Genomic DNA, 26,459 nt, shown 5'->3' on the forward strand with positions numbered 1-26,459 from the left:
TTTAATTCTTTCTTCAAAGTCAGAAGGTTTCATACATTGAAATAAAAGAAATGATTTTAGTGATACTGACTGACCTAAAAAGAAAAAGGTTTTGTCTGATTTAATGTCGAGTATCTGATAGAGTTATATATCCTGTAGATCAGTGGTCCCCAACTCTGGTCCTCAGGGACCGCTGTCCTGCATGTTTTTGAGTCCAGACTCCAGCACAGCTGATTCATATGATTGCATTACCTCCGTTGCGTTCCTGCAATTGCTATAGAAGTCGGTTAATCACCTATTCATTTAACTCAGGTGTGCAGCAGCAGGGAAACACCTTAAACATGCAAGGCAGTGGGCTCTGGGAACCAGTGCTAGTTGTTTCAGTGAGTAAGGACTCATCACACCTAAGTTCTCGTCAGTAAAGACTTTCCCTCTTTTTTTTCTAAAAGATGGCTCACAGCTCACCTCCAAGGTATGTTTAGCTCTGAACATTTACAAATTCGGTGTACAATTTATAAACTTGTTACTTCCAACTGGATTGAGTCTGTAACACACTCTCTGTAAAGCTCTGATTTTTAACTGAATATTCTTTATTCATGAACATGTCCGTAAAATTAGTGATTATTTCATCATTAAATATGTGGAAAGTATTTCACATATTCTTAAACAATCTTGGCACAATTAACTTATGTAAATTTAACTGAGTTATAACGGAAAGCGGTCATATCAATCTGTGGCCTGAAGGTGGCGATAGTTTGCCTGCTGACAGACGGTCAACAGAGGAAGAACCCTTGTGGGTGCAGTTCATCTTCGCTTGACGCCAAGTCGATGATAGTTCTTCGTCCTGAGAGAGATTTAAAAGCACATTTCTACGTACTAAACCTCAACTTGTAGTTTTCACAAAGACTCTTCAACAACGTCTTCGTCAAGATGAGCTTCCTGTTGTAAGTAAAGTTGCAGTTTGCTTCCTGAGTGAGAGCGGAGCTTGCGGTCAGGGTTAGCTGCGCTTTTACAAAGTTCACAAGGGAAGTTAGCTGAGACCGAAAACTAGTCAGCTGCATCTCAAAACAACCACGGATAGGTTAAATGCTAATAAGGTGAATTTAGCGTCGTTGAAATGACACAAAAGTGCATTTTAAAACGTGTACGGTTGGACTAATTGCATATCAAGGGAAATACCAGAGTTATGAGACAGAAAAGTAATTGGCTAAATTACTCTTAAGACTAAATATGGTCAGTTTCGCTTTAAAACGCATTTCTAACCTGTAAGGTTAATATTCTGGATTTAATTATGTGCAGACTACTTTGATTCACAACTGCTCAGCTTTAGAGCTGGGTGAGTAAATAAACCTAACCCCGATTTCTTTTCTTTTTTTTTAATTTCTAAGCAAGACTGAAGGTGCTCAGTTCTGTATCATATTTTTGTTTAATTTTAATTTCTACTTCTAGGGACTCCAAGCATCCATCATGTTAATTAATGCCCCTGTTTACAGTGGCATACAATTACATTTCCTGTCTGTTGCACCAGCTGGGCTACATTTATAACTTGGTTAAATGTGCCACTGAAAACAAGCCACCCCAATTTTTTTTAAGTTAGAAACTAAAGTGCCAGTGATGACGCATTAGAACTGTAGGTACAGGACCAGTTTCATAGGCGCTTACTGTAAAGACTTCTAGTTTGTCTGAATTGCTTAATTCAGACTAGAAACATCTTTTTAAACTCCAAGACCTTGAAGAGAACACCCTTTGAACATGCCGTCTTCAAATCTAATTAAACATTGATATTTTTGAAAACTGAAAAAAAAGTAAATATTTTTACACTTTTTTTTTTTAAATGGCTGAACTGAAATGGATGAAATGCAAAGAGCTCAGTAGTCCTGCACTTAAGAAGCTTTGGATTTGAGGATGACTGAGCTTTTGTCTGTTAAGAGTTGGTGTGTTTGCAGTTTTAACATCTTTCTGGAACAAAATTGAGCCACTTTGCATGGGATTTTCTGTTCCAAATGTTAGTCTGTTATGTCTGCTCTAGAGAGATTTTGTATCAGGTCTGACAACTGATGACTAGAAATATTTTTCTCTAACCTATCTACCTTTATAGGCAAGTTAAAGGAAATGTGATTATCAGTCAGCAGGAAATTACTCAGTTGTCTCAGTTTGCCTTCTTTACTTAAGAATCACCAAATCCACACAATGATCACAATTAGATTAATGGAAACAACTTGTCATAAAGTATTCAGAAAACAATAAAAAATTTCAAATATTTAAGATTCAAGCATTTGTATCTCAATTCTTTGAAAATGCCTGACTACTTAGAGAAATGTAGTGATGGGCAAGGATTGAAGTACGAGTTTGTGCAAAATGAAAATGGGAAGAGAACAAATGGCAAACTAGGAGTATGAAAGGGAGACCTGATATGGAGCCCATCAAAATGCCTCTAGGCTCAGTTCTTTGAGGGTTTTTCCAGGTACGTCCTACAGCTCAAAGATTCCCAGGCAGATTTTTCTCCAGGAACAAACATGCGAGACATGGTGTGAACTAGAGAGCTGGTTAAAAGAAGACTGCTTAATGAAATATTGAAGAGGATACAAAGTGATGTCTCAACTCCCTGATGGCACTTGTACAACCATGCCACGTTTGCACACGGTTGCTTAGTTCTGGCCCCTCTTGTTTGCAGTGGCAGTCGCTCATCCAAGACCTTCAAGCCGAAGAAAAACATCCCAGAAGGCTCACACCAGTATGAGCTGCTCAAACACGCCGAGGCAACGCTGGGCAGCGGGAACCTGAGACAGGCCGTCATGCTGCCAGAGGGAGAGGATCTCAATGAATGGATCGCTGTGAACAGTGAGTGAACAAATACAATGAATCAACATGCCTAGTGTACAGGGAACTATTTAAATTTTTACTACAGGCCAATGTTAGGATGAATCTTTGACCACAGGTTTAAAATGGTAGTTTGTGTGTAAATGGTGGCTGTATACAAATGCACAACTAAGAAACTTAATCATATTGCAGCCAATAATTTACAAAAGTAGGAAGCATTGTTTTTATAATCAAATATTGAAAGCTTGTTATTGGGTGAAAAAATGCATTCAGATTTTTTTTGTTATGCAGAAAAATATCCACTAGGAAGCAGAGTAATGGATCTCAGATTAGTGTAAATGCATTGCACTAAATGGCCAAATGGCACCAAGATGGCTTCAATAAAATGGGACTAATTGGATGTAAAATTGCAAATGTGCTATTAGATAATAAATGGCTTCAGTCATCCCAGGTGGAGATCATGCAGCTTCCACTCGCATGGCTGGTAAATAAAGCTACTAAGCTGTTAAACATGAGTGCAGAAGACTGATTATGGTTTCATGGCTTATGTCCAGTCTCTGGTTTTGTAGAGGTTTGATGTTCAAATTTAGATTTTTGTTCAAGAACTAGATTCAGTAGCATCAAAAATGGATTTCATTTTCTAGCTGCCATTATTTATGACAGAAATCACACAATGTGAAAAGGATTTGTAACTTGGTTTTAGTATTTAAAAATAAAGAGATAATATCTATAGATTTGACATTTCAAGCAATGTGTGGCATTAGCAAATGTTGCTAATGCTCAGTTAGTAAAAGTATCTGTAAGCAGCAGTGGTCACAGTTTGTGGATCCTGATATTGTTTCTGGTAGTTCCAAATGGTTGACATTACGTTCAAATCCAGCAAAACAAAAATGACAAGTCCAGCTCTCTGCTGCTGCTGCCGGAATGAAATGTCAACATTCCTGTAGAAATGGAGTTTCCTTTCTAGAAGCTTCTTGCATCTGTTTGCTCCAGGCTGTACTATATCAGGCGATGTCAATGTTTTTCAATAACACAATCAGCTGTGAAAAATCACAATTTTCCTCATCCAACTAGTTTCCATTAATCATTACAATGCTTTCAACTTTCCCTGTGGCTGTCGGCTGTATGACAACACATTATAGCCATGAAAATGGTTAAATCTTGGTACTTGGAATATAATTGCCAGCACAGGATGTAATCCAAACAGACTATACAAATTAATACTGCATTAGATATATTGAAATTGCAATGATATTTGCTATATATTGGGCTGCCCTTATTAATTTTGATCACAAATATTCAAAATGGCTGTCTTCTTCCTGCAGTAAAAACCTTTACATCAAATTGTGGTGGTGTACATTAAATTAATTACATCAAATTGTACAATCGATGTACAGTTTACCTTATTTAACTTTGTGTAAGTAGAAATAACTTTAGGGTTTGTTTTCAAGGGTAATGCCACTCTTACTTTAAACTGTGGTGGGATCTGAATTGATCTTCAGTGGCCAACATTAAACCTCAGTAGTTTGTGGCTGCTCTGAGCTAAGTGTTTAAGCCACCAGAATGTTGCAGCTGTGAGTCAAATTAACTGCTGGAAGAGAGTCTTGCACAGCAGACATTGTGTAAAGGCTTCTATTGAGCAACACTTCATTAGTTCACTTATCCAGTTCTTTACAGCAAAGTGTTAAGAGCATGAATTGCTTCTCCAAAATAAAATCACAAAACATATCTAGTTTGAGGGTCTGGATAACACTGGCATCAAAACAATCAAATCCTTTTATTTATCTTTCTGCAGCTGTCCACATCCCATCACCCTAATCTGCAGCTCTCCACACAGATTCAGTCAGGATTCTGGTTTGGTTGCTCTAATATTGCTCCCAGTCAGAAGAAATGCGTTGGTAAAATTAAAGGATTACTTTAAAGTTAAATTTGAAAGGGGTATGAACAATTCCTGGCCAAACTATGACTTGGTGTCTCAATGCTCTGCTGCAGCATTATGTAAAGATGTTTTGCTGGTCAGTGGTGTAAGATTAAGTCTTCTGGTCGTACTGATTCTTCCCCAGTCGTCTCTAAGGAAAGAAACCCACTGTGTAGTGGTCAGTGAGCAGAGATTCACCCAGTTGAGGAGCTGGGAGGAACCAAACTCCTCTTTGTATGAATGTTCCTGATTCACTTTAATTGTTTTTCTGAGCAAGCAACTCATTCATCAATGTTCCTAAGAAAAATACTAATGCATTACCTCAAAGTTGATTAGGCAAACATTTCCTGTTAGTCATAGGCAATAAAATTTGTCATTTGCCTCACTTGGTTAAGATGCTGCACCACAAGTTTGATTAGCTTTGGCTTGCATGTCGGTATTCCAGTTTTGTTTACGCTCAATACAATGAAAAGGATCACTTGGCAGTAAACTCAAGGTGACATATCAGTCATTTTAGACTTATTGTAGGCTCCAAACTTGCCAACACATTTCTAAGATTTATTCTTGCATATTAAAAGAAATCTGATTTTATTGGTTGAAATCTGTTAAACATTAATACATTTGTCTCAAAAGTGTTGATGCAGGGGTCCCCAAACTTTCTTGTGAGGGCCACATAACTTTTCACTTTGGTGGGGAGCTGGAGTTAGTTTGTAACAAAGTGACATTTACAGGAGTGCCTAAATGTAAATGTATCATTTTCCAGAAAGCACAATCAAATAACCCTCTCTGGGTTCTTCACAGAAAAAAACCAGGAAATGACACTATTTATGAAATGCTGTATTTTCTGGACTATATGCCATGGATATCTCTGCCGCTCTAGGTTTTCCACAATGACTCAGCAGAGGGGGGCAGACAGCCAACATTTGAGTCATAACTGGTCAATTGAATATCACATTTATTATGGTTAAAGAAAAAGGTGCCAAGTTTAGATTGAACTGATTACAGTAGTTTCCAAACAGTAACAGTAAAAGTGCTGATCCTTCGTGTCTGCTACTAGCATGTGCTAAATGAAAATGGCATCTTCTTCTCCTTTAGATTTCAACGGCAGCTTGCATCCATTGTTGCACTACTGCCATCTATTGGATCCTAATATCTATGCCTCAAATTCTCATGATTCCAGTATTTGAAAAACCGAAAAATATTTTTCCCTCAATACTATTTAAGTGATCAACAACATTCTCAAATTTCAATTCCTTATTAAAACCTAATTCTGTTTTAATGGGCAACTTTTATTTTCAATTTTGACTTCCAATGATTCACTTCCTGCTAAAGAGCCCCCTGGTGGTTGAAGAAAAATCCACATATAAGCTACAAGGTTCAAAGCTTAGGAAAAAGTAGCTGCTTGTATGTGTTAAAAAAAAAAAAAAAAAAAAAAAAAATCTAAATGCTCTGATATTATTCAAGGGGCCGGACCAAATGTGGAGGCAGGCCAGATCTGGCCCACGGGCCGTAGTTTGGGGACCACTGTGTTAATGTATCGTCACATCAGCTTTTTAAAATTATGTAGTCATTTAAGAAAAATCTTTAAAGTGAAAAATTCGTCGCTCACATCGATCTATTTATTACACCTTGTTGCCATGATATAGCCATTGTTGAGATGCTGTTAAACTGAAACGAATACTCCTGATAAAGCAATAACAGGTCTATCTCTGTTCAGAGGTGTTACTTGATGATGATTTACTGTTTTCTTCAGCCGTGGACTTCTTCAACCAGATCAACATGCTGTATGGCACCATCACAGAGTTCTGCACTGAGACCAGCTGCCCTGTGATGTCTGCAGGACCAAGGTAACAAACATTTTCAATGCATGCAACCTGTTTACAAATTAAACAAAAAACAAAGTTGCACTGGAAATATTAATACTTCAATAAATGGGAAGAACCTCACATGTGGCATTAGTAAGGGTTATTCCACCTTTTTTTTGTTTTTGTTTGGAACATTGTTTTTTGTAGATTTTTAATCTTATTATTCAGACTCACAAATGCACTCTTCCCTTTGTAATAATGGTGAAAAGACAATTTAAAACCTTCAACTTCAGTACTTAGAAAATTAAAGGCAGCCAATATTCTGTGGCCACAGTGTGTAAATAAGACTGTCGCAACAGACTCTGTTGAATTTGGTCAAAGGCGGCCATGATTCATTCAGACAGAAACAAGAATCACAAATGACTTTCAATATTTGAGCTAAATCAAGAAGTGTAGCAATCACCAAATTTAAACCATGTGAACTTCACTTTCAGAAACTTTTTTTCTGAGTCACTTTTTCATGTTGAGAAACTGGACAATGTGAAACTTTATGTTCAGCTAAAATGATGGAGGCGATTGGTTTGTTTGACCGTCACATGAGGAAAACAGGAAATGAGCTTAGTATCTAGATTTGGCACTTCCTCTATCCTCGGTCCATCCAAGACTTTGTGCTCAGCTTCTAATCAGGAGGAAGAGACATGGTTTTGTTTCCTGTTGACATGACCTCTACCAAGAACATCATGCAAATTACCTTTTTTTTTTTTTGGTCATTTTATTTAATTTCACCTGCACTTGAATTGATAAATTAGTTTCTGTGCCTGCTGATTGCATTTCCTTTGTAGGTATGAGTATCACTGGGCTGATGGGACCAACATTAAGAAGCCAATCAAATGTTCTGCACCCAAGTACATAGACTACCTGATGACCTGGGTGCAGGACCAGCTGGATGATGAGACGCTCTTTCCCTCGAAGATCGGTGGGCTTCCTTAATTTCTAGTTTGACACAGAATTAAATTGATTCTAGTTGTTTCGCACTTCTTTGTAAACCTTTTTAAACTTCTGCAGCCTTAAAAGTAGACAGAGCTCAAAGTGAATGTGTAAAGGTCACAAATGCGTACATTTTTTTTACTACATTTTCATCTTGACTTATTTTTTTTTAAATCTTTACATTGCAGGAGTTCCTTTCCCCAAGAACTTCATGTCTGTGGCCAAAACCATCCTGAAGCGCCTGTTCAGGGTTTATGCTCACATCTACCATCAACATTTTGACTCTGTGATACAACTGCAGGAGGAGGCTCACCTCAACACCTCCTTCAAGCATTTCATTTTCTTCGTCCAGGTGAGGTCATCACACTAGAGAGGGGGAAATTTGTGCAAGACTGAAATACCTAAGCATGGTTCTTATGCAGACTGGAAAAGGTAGGAAGTTTGATTCCAGTCCTGATTGGGATCAGGAGCAGAAACCCTGATTCACTGAGAAAATAATTTTGCACAATATTGCATTGAATAATTGTTTAATGTGGAGCTCTGCAGAGTGATGACCTGATGTGGCTCTGACCTCTGTAATGTCTTCATCTAGTACTTCAAAAATATGACTGTTTAGAGACAATGCTGTCAAAATATATTAGGGTTGTTAATGTCTTTGATTATGACATTAGTCATCTGTTGTGATGCTGCCATTTCAAAAGCTAATGAAAAGTTTTTCTTCAAATTTGTAGGCAAGATCAACAAAGCTGTGAATAAATAGGAGTGAAATCTCTAAATTTATTTTGGGACTGGCCCAAATATGGAGAATTTTATAAATTACCTGAATATTTCAAAGTCTTCTCCTTCCTCTTGCAGGAGTTCAACCTTATTGACAGGCGGGAGCTCGCTCCTCTGCAGGACTTGATCGAGAAACTTGGATCCAAGGACAGATAGACATTTCATCACACATTTCCTCCCTTTTAAATGTTTTTGTTTTTTCTCCTTTGCCCCTTTCTCTTCTACCTCTGATTTCTAGCCTCAACTTGTAAAGAACATTTGTGCCTTTACACTTAATATTTGTACTGTACATTTCTTATCACCTTTTGTTCTACACAGATTTTGAGCCTTTTTAGCCTCTTGGACTTGTATACAATAGTGCAGTAAAGGAAAGATATTTTTCACAGGACTGGTTACCGACTGTAGGAGTAGTCTACTGAATCCTTATTTTTCTTTTTGGACCAAGGTAAAAACGGCTGCTTGTTTTAAGAGTGTTTGGTTTGTCTAAACACTTGCTTACTTTTTAACTCTGGGTTATTAGAACTGCAATGAATCAACCAAATATCCCAGTTTTTTATGTCTTTGTGAACGGAGGAAAGTAACAGAAGGCACAATATAGAGTAATAAACCTGGTCTTTAGTGAGCTTTTAGACGTGTTACAACACAGCAAATGAAGGCAGACATACTTGTGCAGGTGTGTTTATGTATAAAGCTGTTAGTAACATTGCTCCTGTTCAGACCATCTTTAAGTCAGTTTAATGTAAAGAGATGGATTATTGCAATAATACCTTATTAAGCCCATCTTCAGGCAGCTATTTTATGTTGCCTAAGCAATACAGTGTTTTCCACACTTACGGTGAATGTGCTGAAGTTTTCACAGGTAGTTTTTGAACATTTTTCTTATCAAGAGCCTATAAATCCTTGGGTTATCCTTTTAATATTAGCCTTATTATAGAAATGATGACAAAGAATGAAGATCATTGTGTGACCTTTTAGTTTTACTTGTATTTCTGCTGAACCCCTAACCACTTTTTTTTTTATTGTGTATTTTTCCTTGGATTGGAAAGCTATGTAATTCCTCTTTCATCTGTATGCCAGTGATGGTTGTAGTTTTGCTTTTTTTTTACATATACTTAGTCTTTGTTTCCTGTGATATTAGCAGTTGTTGGGCTTTACGCTGGCTACAGCAGCAGGTTCTGTCCATATAGCCGATGAAGCTAATTTTCATCCTGGATGTCTGGTCTTCAAAATGTTAATCATGAAATCAATTTATTACGTGGCTTCACATTTCACCCAAACTTGCCTCAGTCTTGTAACTCGCTATGATCGAGCTTATGGATGCCTGTTAAAATCCCTTAAATCTAGATTTTCCTCTTACAGATGCAGAAGTGGTGTGTCCACTTATTATTTTTCAGTGTTTACTCTGCCACTGTTTTTGCTTCAGCTCACAATATCATGTCTAAACTCCTGGTTACATTTACAATTTCAGGTGTAGGAGTTAAAGGTTTTTATATTTCATTGTTTGGTCCAATTATTGAATGGTTAGGATAGAGTGGGAGTTTTGGGGATAAATGTACCACATTCAAAATGTATTGTAACAGTGTTTTTTCTGAACAAAATTGTGCCTTACAATAAAATAAAGTCATCACAGTATTGATGGATTAAACTTTCAATAAACATCTTAAAGACAATTCTGTTTTGAGTTATTTTGTTTTGTGGAGCAGTGTTTTGGATTAATGCAAGTAAAATGGTGTGATATTAAAAAACCACATGACAGTGATGCCAAGGAGATTAAATGTGATTTAATCTATAGTTCTTGAGGAATGTAATTGTAGCTTGTGTAGGATTTGTTTATTGGCACTGATGGGTATTGGCTGCAATTTAATCAAATTATAGTAATGAGGGGTAAGATTAATCTTGAGCTGTGTACACATTAAACCAGAAGAGTTGAAAGGGTTATTTGGCGTCTTTTACCATAGCTATATATAAAAATATTCTTACAGGGTTTTATCTGAAATGGTATTTATGTTAAACTCTCCCGACCCCACTAGGGACAAGGGTGTATATAAAATGGCTGGATAATTAAATACGCATAGGAACGCGTATTTAGAAACTCTGTATCACCCGACACATCTTACGCTGCACGTTTTCGGTTTTTTTCTTTTTTTACTGAACCAATCAAAACGGAGCTGAGACTGTTTCGTATTATGCCCTGCGTTTAGACTTGTAGGAAAAAGTGTTTAAACCTTAATTAGTTTTGGTAAGCAAAACCAAGTGTACTTTTTCTCAGTAAAGATGAATGCGGCCTTTTTCTTAGTAAGATATACTTAACTGTTCACCATTGTTATGAATAGTTATTTTTATGGTAGCAAGGTAAGCACGCCTGAAAGACTTTACCCAGGGCTTTAATTTCCCACCTATCGGGACGGAAAATTAACAAACTGTTTCTCTAAGCTAACATCGTGAAGTAGTTTGTCATCCGGCTGTTTGGTTAAATACCGTCGAAGGACCAAAGGTAAACTCGAATTAAAAACTTTAACAAAAAATTAATCTCTGGTTAATTTGGCTTTGTGACGCTATAAATGCGTTATAAAGGGAAGATAATGATACTTGGTGTTAAGCTAAGTAGTTTGCTAAACACAACTGATATTTAGAATACAACTCTCTGAAGTCGCTTGTTTACTAATGTTGACTAAGAATATTGATGGCGATATGGGCTATTTTTGTACTTAACATTAGTAAGCTACGTAAAAACGGTGAATAAAGCGAAAGGGCTGCCGATTAGTTTCATTTCAAGATGTAAAGTTAGCTCCGTTTTTCAGATGATTCATGGAGCTAAACTAAGTTTAGTTTCACTTGTTGACTTAATCGACTAACCAAATTCCTCACTACAGTTGACTGAGTGAACTTCAGCCGCCTAATCATCACAGACAGATTGGTTCAATTTCTGGTATGTTTCCTTTAGGTCACAAGTGGAATCATGGCAGATGAAAACACACAGTTCTGTGGTAATTGGTGCGTATAAACTAGTTATATGTCATGACTAATGTTTTTGATCGATTGTCTGAACTTAAATGCTTCTGCCTTTCAGCAAGCATGACATTCCAGAGGCCAATTTTACCACTCATGAGATCCATTGTAGAAGAAACATTGGACTCTGTGACGTGTGCCAGGAGCCAGTTCCCCACTCAGAGCTTCAGGAGCACAAGATTCAAGAGCACACACAGGTATTATACCCAGCTTAAGATTGCTTATGTTTATAAACCATATTGTGGGGAAAAAAAAGTAGTTACCTTTCAGCCTGTTGAGTATTTTTACTGAAGTGGAATATTACAGGTTAAAATCTTAAGTACCTTCAGAAAACCACTGATCTAAAATTAAAATAATAATTTGATTTTTAAGTATGGACACTATTTCCATTTTCACTGAACTTTATTCTGATGTTTCAAGTCAGACTTATTCCACTTCTACTTCAACCTGTCAACTTGTAGCTCAATCAGCAAGAAAGCAAATTACAGCCCCAAAAATATTGTGTTACTTTTATTTTGGTTTCTCCAGATTACATGCAAGTGTGGACTAAAGATCGAGAAGAATCAAAGTGAAGTTCATCAGGTATTGCCTTACTTTTCTTTACATTACATGTTGCCAACAGGATGTTTTCTCCAAAAAATACTTTTAGAATCAGTGTTTACATTTTTGCGCTGTAGGAAATTCTGACACCTATTTAGGGGTAAATTTACTTAATTTGATGAAGGGCTAGAGAAGCAGTACAACTTGTACAAAAAAGTATGTAGACTATATATTTCTTGACTTTTATAATATTTAACAATCTGAATGAAGGCCACTAAATGTTCCTTATGGTTGTGTCTTGCAGAGCTCCGAGTGCCCTCAGCGGCTGGTCCCGTGCCCGTACTGTGAGCTGGAGCTTGTGTTCAGCCAGTCCAAGGAGCACGAGGATTACTGTGGTACACGCACCGAGCCTTGCCCCAACTGCAAGTGCAATGTAATGCTGCGGGAGAAAGCTGTGCATCCAGTCCTGTGCGGAAGCTTAACACCACCCCAAGAGAGGAACAACAACAGGATGGGCTGCGGTCAGACAGAGAGTCGGTCTTCTGATGACTGGTTTGATGCGCACTCAATCAGAAACCCTCTGAGAGCGCAGGAGGGAGCCCCTAAGAACAATAACATCAGCGCAGCGGAACGCCCTCACTTTCTTCGGACGTTTGAGGCCTCAGTTTACAGCGGCTCCAGTGGGGATCGGGAGGCGGGGAGCTGGAAGAGTTCGACATCTCACAGTACATCTAACCTCTGTGAGTTGATTCTGAATTATCTTATAGATGCAGAACCCCAAGAAAGTTGATGAAGTTTTCATCTAAATGAGAATTAAGTTTGATTTTTTATTTTTTTTCCTGTAATAATTGTCTGAACATTTGCGTTTTAAGTTCTTGGACAAGGTGATTTTCTTCATGGCGGCAGCAGCAGCGTGCGCCCTCCTGATGAGGAGTCGTCGGGCCTCGACTACGACTATATGTTGGCCCTCAGCCTCCAGAGTGACGGAGAATCAGCAGCTGGAGGAGCAGAGGACAGTATGTGGAGGACTATCTGGGAACGCGAGGACAAGAAGACTAACTCGTCAGCGAACACATTTCCTCTGACCCACAATAAAAACACTAACTCACCCGAAGGGACGAGCGCAGTTCAGGCCTCCGGCCCAACAGGTAAAATTGGGAGGATTGCGTTCATTCATCCGAGTGTGCACTCGGTTTATGATTTCACTTTGTTCTCACAGATACCATGCTGCCTTGTGAGTTTTGCGAGGAGTTGTTTCCAGAAGAGGACCTTATTCTGCATGAGGTTTGGGAATGTTTTTGGATCCACTGTGGTCTAAGTGGGGAAGTAGCAAAGTGGCAGGGATGCAGTTAAGGCTCGTGGTCAGGTGATCATCATTGTGACTGCATCTACAAAAACATGAGTTATGAGGCCATTTGCAGGTAAATTGGAGTCCATGCGATTATTCCCACATGGGAAACAATTCAGGAAGCTCATATCAGAGGAAACTCCAGGTGTCCAGCAGGGAGGTGGAGGGTTGATGATTTGGACTTTTACTACTAGTAAACGATCATGAGGCGCGCTTAATTCTTCCATGTGCAACAGCATGGAACCTGTTGTGTGTATGCTTGATGTTAGAGTTAAATAATCTTAGACCTGATCACTCTCTTTATGTCCTGATATGTAAAATTGTGGAGCTGGAAGAGGGTGTGCTTTCCTTTTACAGTGGCTGCATGTTTTGCACAAAAAGCTGAATAAAAATCAATTAGGAACTATGATTTTTAATGAAGTGACATAATTATGTAATAGTTCAGAAATGAATGCATTCAGATCCCTTCAGTGACACAAACTGCCTTTCCGTGGGCGAGTTTTGACTGTCAGGTAATTAATTAGTTCCTTTTAAAAATCGATCCTAAACATATTCTATTTAGACCTCATAGACACCTCTTTGTTTCAGTTCAGTTCCAGTCAGTCCAGCCCTTTACGTGGCTGTGGATTTTATCTGCGTGTTCAGGGAACGTGACGTCTAAAACACGTTAAAAACAAAGATTTTAATCTTTGTTTTTTTTTTTTGTTTTTTTTTTTCCTTTTTCTTTGTGTCAGACCGGATGCAGCCCCGCCTCTGCGTTTGCATCTTTCAGCAAGAAACCGTCTTCACCTCCTAAAGATGACAGGATGGGCAGGAATGCTTCATCAGGGCTGATGCAGAACTTTCCAAACACGCTCGCTTCCAACATTCCCACCTTCCCTCGGTCAGTCTCCCCAGCCTCTTACAGTCCTCCTGCCAGTCCACTAGAGGGCGACGTGGTTATTCCATGTGAATTCTGTGGCGTGGCTCTGGAGGAAGCTGTTCTCTTTCACCATCAGGTATTTTTCCACTTTTCTCCTTTAAAAAAAAAAAAAAGCTACTTCTCCTGTTTTAATTAAATGTGTGTTTTGTACAGAATAACACTTGGTTTTTAGCCATTGCTGGCTCTATTCTTCAATTTTTTTTTTTACTATGGTATGTATACACTGTTTTTGTCTGAGTGTCTCCTCCCAGACTTTACATGGACTGTGTGGTTGTTAAAAAAGTGATCCATTAAGGGAATTAATAAAGAATTTGAGCCGATCCGATTTGCTTCTCAGTTTATAGCTAATCTATAACACTGAGCAAAATATGGAGTAAACTTTAATTTATTTCAGGTTTATTTGTATAAAAGGACATCGTTATTTTCAGCTAAACGTAAGAATCAAACACCTTCAGGATTTGTTTTATCTTGAAGAAACTTCATTATTAGCATAATCTGACTTTTGTGTCGTTTCTCTTCTGAAACCAAGGACAAATGTGACATGCGGACCGAGGCTGGCCACCAGCTGAATAACACAGCAATCCAGAAGCCTCTGGGTCCTGCTGGAGATGCCTTTGAACAGACGTCTGCAGATATTCAAAGAATAAAGCACGAAGGTACCGTTGGATATTTCTTCCTGTTAATAATGAAGAGTAAGACAGTAATCTACTCTTAACAGTATTCTACCATTTTGAATCAATTAAAAAAATCTATCCTCTCAGAAATACTTCAGTGTTTTGGTGTACAATGTGTAAATTCCTGGTCTGCTAAAAACTCTTCTAATGTATAGAGGAGCTGTTCAAAATGTGGCCCTCTCTATGATTTTACATGGGCTGCAACCATGATTCAGGAATTGTATAAATTAAATTTTCCCCACCAGCACAGGCGGTTGGAATTTTTACTTTTTTTTTTTTCTTCTTTTTTTTTTAGATCTAGATTTAGATTTTTAAATACAGAGTAAAAATAAATCTCGAAATGGAAAATGTTTGGTGCTATTTCAAAGTGTTGGTCTGTTTTTAAACCAAGATTTTACTTTCATTTTAATTACATTGAAAACAGAGCCACAAACCTCCCGTTGTTTTTACTCAGCAGCAAACACGTTCATCAATTTTGTTAAAATACAAATTAGTATTTCCAAAGAAAGATTGACACGTGTTCTGAGAATAGACCAAAACATTTTTCTAGATCAAGAAAATAGAAAACAATAAACCCTAAAGATTTAGGTGATTACATTTTTGTGTTTGGTATTTGCCTCTTTTTTTTTTTTTTTTTTTGCAAAAATCAGACTACATTTTTTTCAATTAAAATATTGTGTGTTTAGTTTATTGCAACAGGTTAAAAGTCTTTAAAAAAAAGCACCATCTCAGCCTTTTGAATTGAAAAATCTCACAGAAATTTATTGGTCTTTGATTAATTTTAACTCGGCAAATTTGGCTTGTATACATCTGACTTTTCCGATGAAGACCTTTGGGACTCAAGACTTGGACAAGCGTATGGAGGATGGGACAGGAGGACGTCCAGCCGTAACGTCTGGGAAGCACAGGACGCTCGTTTCTTTCACTCTGGCTCTGACACGCCTGGTTCTGCTTCAACACAGGGGTAAAAACAATAATACAATAGAAGTGAAATATGAGTTTCATTTAATTTAGAAATATTTAATCAAAAATGCAAATACGTTGAGTTGAGTTAAATGCATAATAATTTGTTCTTTTTTTTTTTTTTTTTGGTAAATGTATCCATTAGATTTTATATGCCAGAAAACAAAGAAGGGACGGAGAACAGAACTAAGGTATGTTTAACTTTTATTTGTTCAAACTATGCAGAATATTTGCATTTATTCTGTCTTTATTTAGTCCTCTACTGTTAAATGACTTTAAAAGTTGGAGTATTGACAATATCCACATAAAATATTTGGTTAAAAGTTTAAACCAAACATGTTTTTATTTCTAAATGTTTTTTTTTTGTTTTGTTTTCTGTCACCGTACATTTAAATAAACTCTTGACACACAAACTTTGACATGATTTCGAATGAAGGCGACAAGTTGTTACTAAATACAGCTGAAACCTTTCAGTTCCAGTCTCAACTAGTGATTAGTGTTTATACTTATTTATGCTTTAAAACTCAACAGCATTTCATAAAGGTGAGGAAATGCGACAGAGAGACACCAGCGAGGTGGTTCTCCATATTTGGAGGCATTTTTATTACAAACCTCCTCAGAGTAAATTAGCTCCTTAAACGTCATCAGTCTGAGCTAAACTCTTTCAAATGTCACCTCACAATAGTGAGAAAGACAAAGTGTTACTGGGAAGGGCAGCTTCTCCCAACCCGTTTCCTTTCCTTCAAAACTCTCTACTGCAGGTTTTCTCCTTATTTTATTTCAACGATTCGACTCGGGAAGCTTCTTTCCCTCCACATCCTTAAGGCCGCAAACGTAAATGTCATCAGTGAGTCACATGATGAAGCATGTGTCAACATCTGCTGGGCGTTACATTATTCTGATGCAAGCTTAGACCCTGAGTAATGTAGTCGTGCGTTACTCAGTACAGTACATGCCAGACGTTTTCTCGTCCGGCATGAGATATTCACTGTATGACTGTTTGATGATATCACAGTGTCTAAAATATAATGTAAAAAAACCCCTAATCCCCTTTTTTCATAAAAAAGAAAAGCAACAGTTATTCACACTACTGCAAACATAACTAAGATGTTGACTATTGAAGATGCAATCATGCTATGAAAAATATAAAGTCTTCCGTATTTAGGTGTGGGTGTCGGAGGTCCTTGTTGTGCAGAATATTTGACCTTTTCACCTCCGTTTCAAAACAACAACGATGACGGTTCTTTAATCCCAACGCCATGACTGTAATATTTCTAAGAAGTTTTACGTGATCAGACTAGAAGCCTACAAGTCACCGTAAAGCTTTAAAAACAAATATTATATTAGAAATCTCTCTCATCAGATCTCTCATTCTTCATTATTTCCTGATATGTGTTTTTTTTGTTTGTTATTATTGTTTGTTTTGGTCTGTAAAAGTATTCTTAGCTGTACCGCCGTCTCTCTCTAGCCACCCAAGAAGCAGAATGAGGAGCAGTAGGAAGAATGTGAGCTGGAGCCTCTGGAGGAAACAAACGGACTGCACCTCCTCGTCTGCTTCACCTGTTTTTGCACACATTTAAACAATAAAGGTATAACAACCCAAGTGCCTTTGAAAACATAAGTATCTTACAGTTTATACTCTATTAATTTTTACAAGCGTCTGAGTTGATTTTATTCTTGCATTTTCCGCTTAATTTTGTGGTCAAGGCTGATAAATTAAGACATGCATTTTATTAACATTGTATTAGCGTTTTTATTGCTTGGTTCATTTAAAAACAAACCCAGCTGAAGTTAATCTGCACCTTGTTTCTGCTGCCGGAGACGTCTTGGTTTTTATCCTTGTGTCGTCATCTTTTTGTTTCTGTCTTCATCTATTTAAAAGAAAAACAGACAAAACTTGGATGGATTTTTTTTAAAAAGACAATGTTGGCAACAGATTGAATTTGTTAGAATATGTTTCTCTGACCAAGAAAGTAGACATTTCTAAGCATTATTCTCACTTTATACTGTTTAACACTCATCTTTTGTAATTTTCTGTAACTAAGCAGTGATACTTTTTTTTAATTCTAACCTACAGTCGTGAGATAGCTTTAAAAGCATAATATGATGTTTTTGTGACTTTAACACAATAGAAATATGTATTAGGAAGCCAGAAAGTTTTAGTTAGTAGAGCTGCTGCAGTCCATGGGAACACCTTTCATTGTGGATTTAGTGCACACAGCTGAATATTCCTGTTAAAAATGATGTAATACTCTTTGTCTTGTGCTGTGATTAAATATTTCAATAGGGATAATGGTGGTTTTATCATTTTCTCAACATCTTGGTGATTTGATTTCACACATTTCAGAACCTTGTTGTCAGATATGAAGTTTCGTGAGCGATGGCCAACATAATACACTTTTGATTCTGATTTTTTTTTCTTATACTGTTTGTGTGGAGGTGATTCTGCAGGTTAGAATATTTTAGCTGCGGCAATTGGGGTAAATTTGAAGCACATAAGTTTCAAGTTTTATTCTCTCAAAGTCATATATTTGTTTAAATTGACGTCTTTAAGAATATCACGATGCTTACATACAGCAAACTAGACCGAGATCCTCGAAGTTTTTCAGCACAAAGTGAACATTTACACACACGTTAGATCACTTCCATATATTGAAATTTTTATAGTTTAAAAAAATACTTTAGAGGAACAAAATAAGTAATATTTATTCATCTATTTGAAAGAAATTACTTGAAAATTACTGTACCCAAATTATTTTCTTTTCTATGTTAGTGGAAGGAGTACATGTAATATGATCAAATATAATCTTCGGTCCTAAAAAAATGTGAAATAGTTATTTGTTTTAGAATTGAGTTTGAAACTTGGATATTTGAAGATTCTAGTCTAATTATTCAGCTGCATTTGCACTGTATAGTAATTTGCAAAAGAAAAATAAACAGAAAACATGTTTGGCAACTCCCAGATGCACCCTGCCTTTCACCCCTGTTAGAGATTCCACCCTGGGGAGAGAGCCATAGCTGGCTGCTTGCCACTGCATGCTATCATGTTTGCACAGCCTACTCTGTATCCGAACAGTCAATGATGGTTCATTAGTTTCTGCTTTGTGAAATAGTCTTTATTTTGAGCTTTTACAAATAATAATATATAACATAACTGTAGAGTAAAAACCATACAAGTTTTATGATTTAAAGTTTTGGTGAAATGTGTGATTGTATTTAATATCTGAATAGTTACTAGTAAAAATGCTCACCATAGTTTGTTGGATAGGGTTTTTGTTTGAACAGATTTTAGTTTAAAAAAGAAAATTCTGGAAAAGTCAGACAGTGTAAAAATCAACAATCAACAATAAGCATAAGTTAAATTGCAATAATAGTTTTGCGTTTTGCACCTCTTTACTTTTATATCAGTTGGCTATTCTCACCAGAAACACGTTTATTTCATAGTGCTTGTTTCAGATTGGAACGATTTTGGTGGCGCACTGCCTCCAGTCTTCATTTATTTCCTATATAACCCATTGACCTCAATGCAAATAACCACCCCATACAAATAAAGAACAACGGATTGAAGGCTCATAAAATGAGGTTTGTATAAACTCCTATGGAGTTTTGAGACAGGAGCTGTTTTTACTTTTAATCTCCAGTAACGGCTAATCTGGATTTACACAAAATAAATAGCACGGAGTTCAAAATCTCGACCTGAAGACGCTGTTTCACATTTTCCCCGCATGGTGGTGCGCTTTGAATGAACGCCGGGAGGAGCCGGGAGTCCGGACGGGGGCGGGGTTACAACTTTTCAGTGGGAATTCTCAGTTCAAAAAGCTGCTGCTGTCCTGTCGTGTGAGAGTCTGGTTGCTTCTGCTCTCATTGGGATCAAGAAACTCCTGCTTAAGTATGATTTTAGCGAGCGGCTCCAGAGTTTTCTATTGTTAGCTGAGCCAAAAACAACCTTCACCGAAGAAGTCAAGAAAAGGAAAAGGAGCGTCAAGAAAGTAAAACGCGAATCGTGCAAGGTGGTCACGTTGTGGACAGGGGATCATCTTCACAGCGAGACTCCATCCATCCATTTCTTACCTTTCAGTCTCACCTGGACTCATCGAGATGTCCCTGGAGACGTATTCAGCGCTGGACGAGTCTTCTCTTCGAGCTTTGGTGAGTAAATGTCCGGAGATGCTCTAAAAGTCTTTAAAAAAAATTATTTAGCACAAGCAGCATTGAGTTTTTAGATTTGCACTGGGTGCTTTCTTTAGGCTGAATTACTTTGCTTTGTTATTTTAGGGTGTGTGCACACGGCAAAATCATTTCCAAGAAGCACAATAATACTTTTGACTTAGATGATCAGGGAGCTTCTCCTTTAATTAGCACACCTGAGAGGCAGGTAGGCTACGCACAGTGTTGCTGCTAATCCTCCTGCAGACTTACTCGGTCTGCACAGCAGACAAATAAAATGTACATTTTCAAGTTTTCCTCTTATTAAAAAAAAAAAAAACAGGAAATGTTTCCCCCCCACATTTGTTTGTGATAAGCAAAGCAATTCAGACATCTGTAGTTTTTAAATGAAAGAATTTACAACATTTAGTTGATGTGAAATGAGGAAAAATGTGCACTGCTGATGCGAGGAAGGAAAATATCTCAAATTCACAGAAGAATATTGTTGCACTTCATAATCAGCTTATCTTTATTTATGTTGTGCCAAATAACAGGAGCGTCATCTTAAAACAGATCACCTTGAAACTGGATCAGTCTAAAAAATAATAATAATAAAAGTTCAATTAATTCCAATGCAATCATATAGTGACATTCAGATCTAACTACATAAAGTTAAATATTCACTAGATGGCTAATAAAAAGTAGACAGAGATTTAACCCATGAAAAAAAAGGCAAGCATTCCATTATGTCAACATAAATGAACTTAACAAAGGTGTTTGCTGTTGTGAAACTATTGGAGATCATGTCGCATGTCCAGTTATGATAAGAAGAATGTATCACGTGCACTGAATGCCTGGAAGTAGTAACTATCACTGCTTGGTCATGTCCTGATTACTTCCCAGGGCGTTGGTAGGTGTAGTGTGTTCGGTGTATCATGGCACCTGACACATTTACAAGGAGACGCGAGTCATCCTGTCCAGACATCGAGTTTGTTTGAATTACGCACAAACGCAGTGGTTGTTGGAAAAAACAACAACAAAAAACTATTGCTATTTATTGTTGGTTTACACTGTAAAAAGAGTCATTAGGAATTTGTTTAATGTCTCATTTATGTCCTAATCATTATATTTGCGCTTTACCAGCTTGACAATTTAACTTTACTCGACAGCGTAGATTTTTCTGCCTTTCTTCTAAGGAATCTACACTTTACCAATATGAGGGTCTATTAATAAGCTGGTCTTGAAGCACAATAAAGCCGACATGTTTGCTTTGGAGCCGAGCTGGGCAGAAATGTCATGTTTGGTTGACCTGAATCAGGCTATTTACTGATCCACTGATCTGCTAAAGTCTGGGATGATCCGACTGTAATCTGGAGTCAGTGTCTCACATTTTACCACAAGTCTATTATATTTTACCCACACAGTCAGCTGGTTTGGCATTTGTGTTGACAACCAATTGAACAGATCTACTTGGTGAAATGGCCACAGTGTGTCTGATTTGTTTTTTTCTTTAGAAAAATCTCTGGGCGGTATGAGGAGGTATACTAAAAAAAAAGTGCTTTAAAAACTCAAATGTTTTATTTAATTGTATTTTCTGCAACTTTTAGAGTTTTCTTTAGTTAATGTTGTGTCACATTTGACCTCAGCTCACGGAGGAAATATCATTAACTTGTCTTGCTTGCACAATGCATGCTGCAGGACCCTGCAGTAAACACTGCCATTGTCCCTGGACCTGCCTCAGAGAATAAAATGCACATCATGCAGCTTCTTCAATTGTCTTTTCAGCTTCCCACTGTGGAGCTGGATTGGAAATGTCCCATCTCTCCCTCTCTCTCTCTTTCCCCTCTGCTGCAGCGTCTTTCCCTCAGCTTTAAGGTCACTCAGATCCCACAATTTCACTAATGATGTTCGCAGTGTCAGACTTTTCCATCCGCAGTGAACTTTTCAAACAAAACAAACTCGCAACAGAAAGTTCACAAGCGCCTGGGATGAAATGCAGTTCATCTTCGGAGCTTTTTAGGAAATCTAACACCCTATTATTATTATTATTACCCTATTCAGAATCTATTGTCTTGTTGTGTTTTTAGGACGCTAGCAAAAGATAATGGACATTTTGGGACTCGGGCTGGTCTGAGCTGGTTGTAAAGCCTTGGCAACACGAACTCCAGGTCTGTGTTGCTCTTAATGAACTTAACAGTCAGAAGGTCGTATGGCGGTCTCTCTTAGCGCTGCTAATCCCATTGCTACACCTCTATTCAAAGCCCAACCTGCCTCTTTATATTGCTCATCTAATCCCTCGCTAACTCAACCAGAAGGAGCTTCTGTTTTTTTTTGTTTTTTTTTGTTGTTTTTCTCCCCCTCCTCATTTCGCTTGGCAGGAGCGATTATTTATGCATTCATGAAACATAATCAGTTCTCGAGCTGAGAAGGTATTTGTCAAGGTTCATCTTATGATGGACCGAAGCCTCCGCCGAGTTCAATCTCCCTTGAATCTGACGACTTAAACCGACGTCTCTTTGCTGGGGAGTTTTTTTTTGCCGAGTGATGGCTATCAGCTGCCACAGCCCTGATTTTTTTGCTGCGAGGCAATAGTTTGCTGCGTGTCACTGTGTGTTAAACCTGTAGGACCTGTTGCGTACACAGGTGTCTGCTGGCTGTGGTACAGGTGCACAGCCCTACTTGGTGCAGAAGTTGGCGTCTTGTCAGCCGCTCTGTGATCTTCCCCCTAATTATGTCACAGAGCTGCACAGGTGGATGCAGAATTAAGGTCCAAATGTGACATAATCATCAGCGCTCAGCGCTCGGTATTCAGGTGGATTGACATGAACGCTGATGGGTTTCCGTGTTCGGCTGATTTCACACGCTGGATGGGTCCCACGTATGATGATTTATGACCAGTCCTTCCAGGCCTTGACTGTCCTTTCTCCCTGGTGAGCCAGAGGCATTCACACATGTTTAAAATAGGCCAGATTTACTCTGTGGTCCAGTCTGGCTGATAAACGAGACCCCTGGGCCTTTAATTTATGATTTTCTAAACTCTTTTGCGCATCGACAACAGCTCAATGGTTACAATCTGGAAGGAAGAAGTTTGAATATTTTTTGTAGGATTTTTGCGTTCTCTCCGGATTCACCTTTACTCCCTGTTGAGACTGGACTCATCGTCTGTGAGGAATAAGTTGGAAAGATGGTTGCTTAACCGTCACCTGGAACCTTTTTTTTTTTTTTTATATATAAATATAAATACTCCCTCTTCCTCCTTAAAGTAAATTAGACGTGAATTTTCCATGGAACGTCAGGCGCATGTCGTTTCATGCAGCAGATTTCTATTGAAGTAAACGTTCTTCCACACAGCCTTGATGATTAATGCTCTGATCACAATCTGCGGTTGCTGTTTATGAATATGATTGCCTTGATTGTTTTCTCTCTAGGCCTTTTTCCTATAGAAGAAGAAGAGAAAAATATTTTTCTTTCTGGTTTTTATTCCAGTCGCACGTTTCGGTTTCCCCCTCTTGATTAATTTCGCTGAAGCTTCTGGCAAAGTCATCGTGCCTGAGCCGACGCGCCAGGCAGGGGTTATCTGCAGTGCTGCAGCCTGCACACTTCAGCTTCTTGTCAGTGAATTTCCAAACAAAAGACCACAGAGATAAGAAGCTGCATCCGCATTTTGGACGAACAGAGAGCTTTCGATTCTGGATTCTGACATAAATATCTGCTCACATTTTGCCTCTGAAAGGAAGTGAAATAATGTCTTTACTGTAAAATATATCAGTGGAGGTTTTTTTTGTTTATTTGACAGTACTGTAAAATAGTTCAGTAACATTAGGAGAAGTTACACCATGAGAGGTTATTGTTGCACTGCTGCTAACATTATGAGCACATTTGAGTAAAAAGATTATTGTATTTGTTTTTCTGTTGCATTGTCTTTTTGAAGTCTGGTTTCATCAAACTTCATGTGCAGAAACTTAAGGAGATTTTCCTCTCATAAAAAGTCAACAATGCATATTTTGGAGTCTTAACCTTTTGTATTACCTTGCCTTAATCCTCCAGTAGAGAATTATCACATCATCAGCTTTAAACTGTGCAAGGCCAACATTTAAAATGTTAAGCTTCCATGTTAAATCATCCTCCCACCCCTATGATTTAATGTTCTGTTGATAAGAGTGCAGGAGAGTGTTTTAACGTCTTCCTGTGTTTTATGGCTCCCCTCCCCTACCTGTTGCTGTGCTCTGCTGGTCATCTGGCTGCAGGAACGACACCCACACTTTCCCAGAGTTTACAGTAAAGTCGGTTGTGGCTGTTTTTAAATATTTCTGCTTGCTGAAGAGATTCATGATGTAACTCACCTTTTTAAACCTGCAAGGTGCTTTGCTAAGCTCCTGTTAAGCTTCAGACTGAAGGTCTGCTACCTTCACAGAGAGCTCAACTCATTAACCTGCTAATGTCTGCTTGCTATGTTTAAATATTCTGGACAATGAACACTTTAAGCTGCATTAATTAGTGTTTCATTTTATTATTTTTAGCAGCAATAGCGAAAAAAAATTGCTTTTCAGTTTTATTAAATAATTTAGATTTTATTTTTGCATTTTTTTGTGTGTGTAAATAAATGCCATATTTCTGTGAAACCGTGGGATTATTCAACGTTTTTGCATCTGAAGATTCTTGGTCTTTAAATGAATCGGCAGCAAATGAACCTGAAAGCTAAACGCTGCGTCTGCTCAGGGTTTCACTCTGGCCTCTTTATGCCTGATAGTTTTTACACTGTGGTAAAAGTAAATGCGTTAGATTTTTTTGTTTCCTTTGGCAAAAGTAATAAGTACGAGTTGAGAAAATAATGAAAAATTGTATATTAAAAAAAAAAAAAACAGGCAGAATATTTTTGGCTCCTGTTGGAGGATTTCTGTTTCTTTGAAAGTTTCTACGAGAGGCTGATAATCAGCTGAAAGTCATTCTTGGATGGACGTTGCGTGTTTATGTGAAAGATTGAGCAGAGTGTGTGTTTATTTTTTTTAGTTTAATAACCAACCTGTGTCATATTTGGGGAAATATAACAGTTGCAACCAGCTGAAAAGCGGACGGCAGCGGCTGCTTGTGAAGTCTGAATGAATGAAAAGCTGTATGTTCTGGCGCTGCCTGCTGAGGGTCAAACGGTCTTTGTAAAAGCAGTCAGACTGGCTGACCCTCAGCTGCTCCGCTCTTTACGTCTGAGCGGTTAAATGATCCAGCAGAGACTGATCTGCCTGTCTTCGTCATTCTGCCAAGTGGAAAAGGTCTGGAAAAAGGATTGAAGGCGTCTCTTCCCTCCTCTGTGTCCCTGAGCGCCACCAGACGTCTCTTAGATAAACACCGACTGAAACTTTCCCCTGAGTTTAGTTCTTTAAGCTTTTTATTTTGGCTTCTAACTTTTAAAAACCTGTTTTGAATTCAGATGAGATGCTAGTTGAATAAGAGGAGCTTTATTGCTCTCCTGTCGGTGTTCACAAGCGAAAAGGATAGTTAAGACCTGGAAAATCTCTAAGATTTTACAAGATAGAGTTTTCTCTCTGGGGTGGAAACGATTAACCCTAATTTGCTTTGAGATGCCATGAAATGGATACAAACATCAGTTTTATTTATTTGGACAAAACATTTTTTTTTTCTTTTTCCTAGTTTGTGAAGGAAAATAACCGACTCCAGCATTTGGTTGTATTATTCAGAAACGTTCTAGGTGGAATTAAAAGCGTAAATATATCATGTGAGAAAATATTCTCTGAACTTAAAAAAAAAAAAAAAAAGAGGAACACAACAGACGGGATGCTGTCAGAAAAAAAAAGTCAAAAAGTTGGTGCTTGGAGCTTTTTCTGCGTGTCCCTCAGGAAGGAGTCGTTTCCTCAGGACCTCCTAACATCACCAGGCGGATGTTGATGTTTAGCTTTCCTGCTCGCTGCTGTTAATCTCGTGGCGTTCTCGAGATTCGCTCAGCAGATCTGTTGAATTGTGTTCAGTCGGGCCTGCGGCTCCGGTTGTTAACGCTGGAGCGCAGGCCATCGCAGATCCGAGCGGAGAGCGAGCAGTCTGCGCGTTTCCCACAGTCCCTCCTTTTGCTTCCTGCTGGACATGTCCCTCTGTCCATCCGTGGAGGGTTTTCACTCAGAGCTTCTGATCGTAGAGGGGAGCCGTCCTTCTCCAGCACCTGCTGCGATTCTGCTGACAGGCCAGCAGAATCGCAGCTTTCATGTCTTTCAGAGCGTTTTTATTTGTCATGGCTCCCTCCTGCTGAAATCTGTCATGCTGTAACGGATTTTTCTGCTCATAAAACCAGAGGAGATAAAGCTGCAGATGGCTGTCTTGCTGTGATGATTTACAGTTATTCAGAGACATGAAGACAAAGACGCAGTGGAGGGGAAGGGCTCTGCTTTTTCAGGACCAAACATGTTGCTTTGGAAAACGTTCAACTCGCAGCAGCAGTATTGGGTTATTGATGGGTGGAAGATGATGCATGCTTTCATTCCCCCCCATTTTGCTCAGACACCTATAAACAAAATTCTTCATCCTGCAGAAGTCGCCTACATATCACATGGAGTCCGTCAGTGTG

General features: G+C 38.2%; 3 protein-coding genes across 4 annotated transcripts in view; all 3 read left to right on the top strand.

Annotated features, from left to right (window-relative positions):
• The first annotated feature begins 321 nt into the window (after positions 1 to 321).
• Positions 322 to 9,956, top strand: mob1a (MOB kinase activator 1A). 2 transcript variants are annotated; one of them, XM_015006446.2, is made up of 6 exons: positions 322 to 451; positions 2,654 to 2,820; positions 6,471 to 6,564; positions 7,365 to 7,498; positions 7,698 to 7,861; positions 8,365 to 9,956. In XM_015006446.2, the coding sequence occupies exons 1-6, from the start codon at positions 429 to 431 to the stop codon at positions 8,440 to 8,442; spliced, it is 660 nt and encodes a 219-aa protein (XP_014861932.1). In that variant the 5' UTR covers positions 322 to 428; the 3' UTR covers positions 8,443 to 9,956. The 2 variants fall into 2 exon arrangements, with proteins under 2 accessions (XP_014861932.1, XP_014861933.1); XM_015006447.2 differs by lacking the exon at positions 322 to 451 and adding an exon at positions 755 to 923.
• Positions 9,957 to 10,670: 714 nt separating this feature from the next.
• Positions 10,671 to 18,035, top strand: trafd1 (TRAF-type zinc finger domain containing 1). Its single transcript, XM_015006465.2, has 12 exons — positions 10,671 to 10,780; positions 11,231 to 11,280; positions 11,357 to 11,492; positions 11,824 to 11,877; positions 12,140 to 12,575; positions 12,708 to 12,983; positions 13,055 to 13,119; positions 13,918 to 14,181; positions 14,635 to 14,761; positions 15,608 to 15,743; positions 15,888 to 15,933; positions 17,211 to 18,035. The coding sequence occupies exons 2-12, from the start codon at positions 11,246 to 11,248 to the stop codon at positions 17,238 to 17,240; spliced, it is 1,605 nt and encodes a 534-aa protein (XP_014861951.2). The 5' UTR covers positions 10,671 to 10,780; positions 11,231 to 11,245; the 3' UTR covers positions 17,241 to 18,035.
• A 1,484-nt stretch (positions 18,036 to 19,519) lies between these two features.
• The window catches only part of smtnb (smoothelin b), a 53,010-nt gene continuing 46,070 nt past the window's right edge, over positions 19,520 to 26,459 (top strand). Inside the window, 1 exon segment of the mRNA XM_015006454.2 lies at positions 19,520 to 19,891. Coding sequence (XP_014861940.2) covers positions 19,841 to 19,891 — 51 coding nt within the window. The 5' untranslated portion in view covers positions 19,520 to 19,840.

This window comes from Poecilia mexicana, unplaced genomic scaffold (assembly GCF_051168715.1).
Source record: "Poecilia mexicana isolate PSO_F unplaced genomic scaffold, ASM5116871v1 scaffold_9, whole genome shotgun sequence".
Classification (NCBI taxonomy): Eukaryota; Metazoa; Chordata; class Actinopteri; order Cyprinodontiformes; family Poeciliidae; genus Poecilia; species Poecilia mexicana.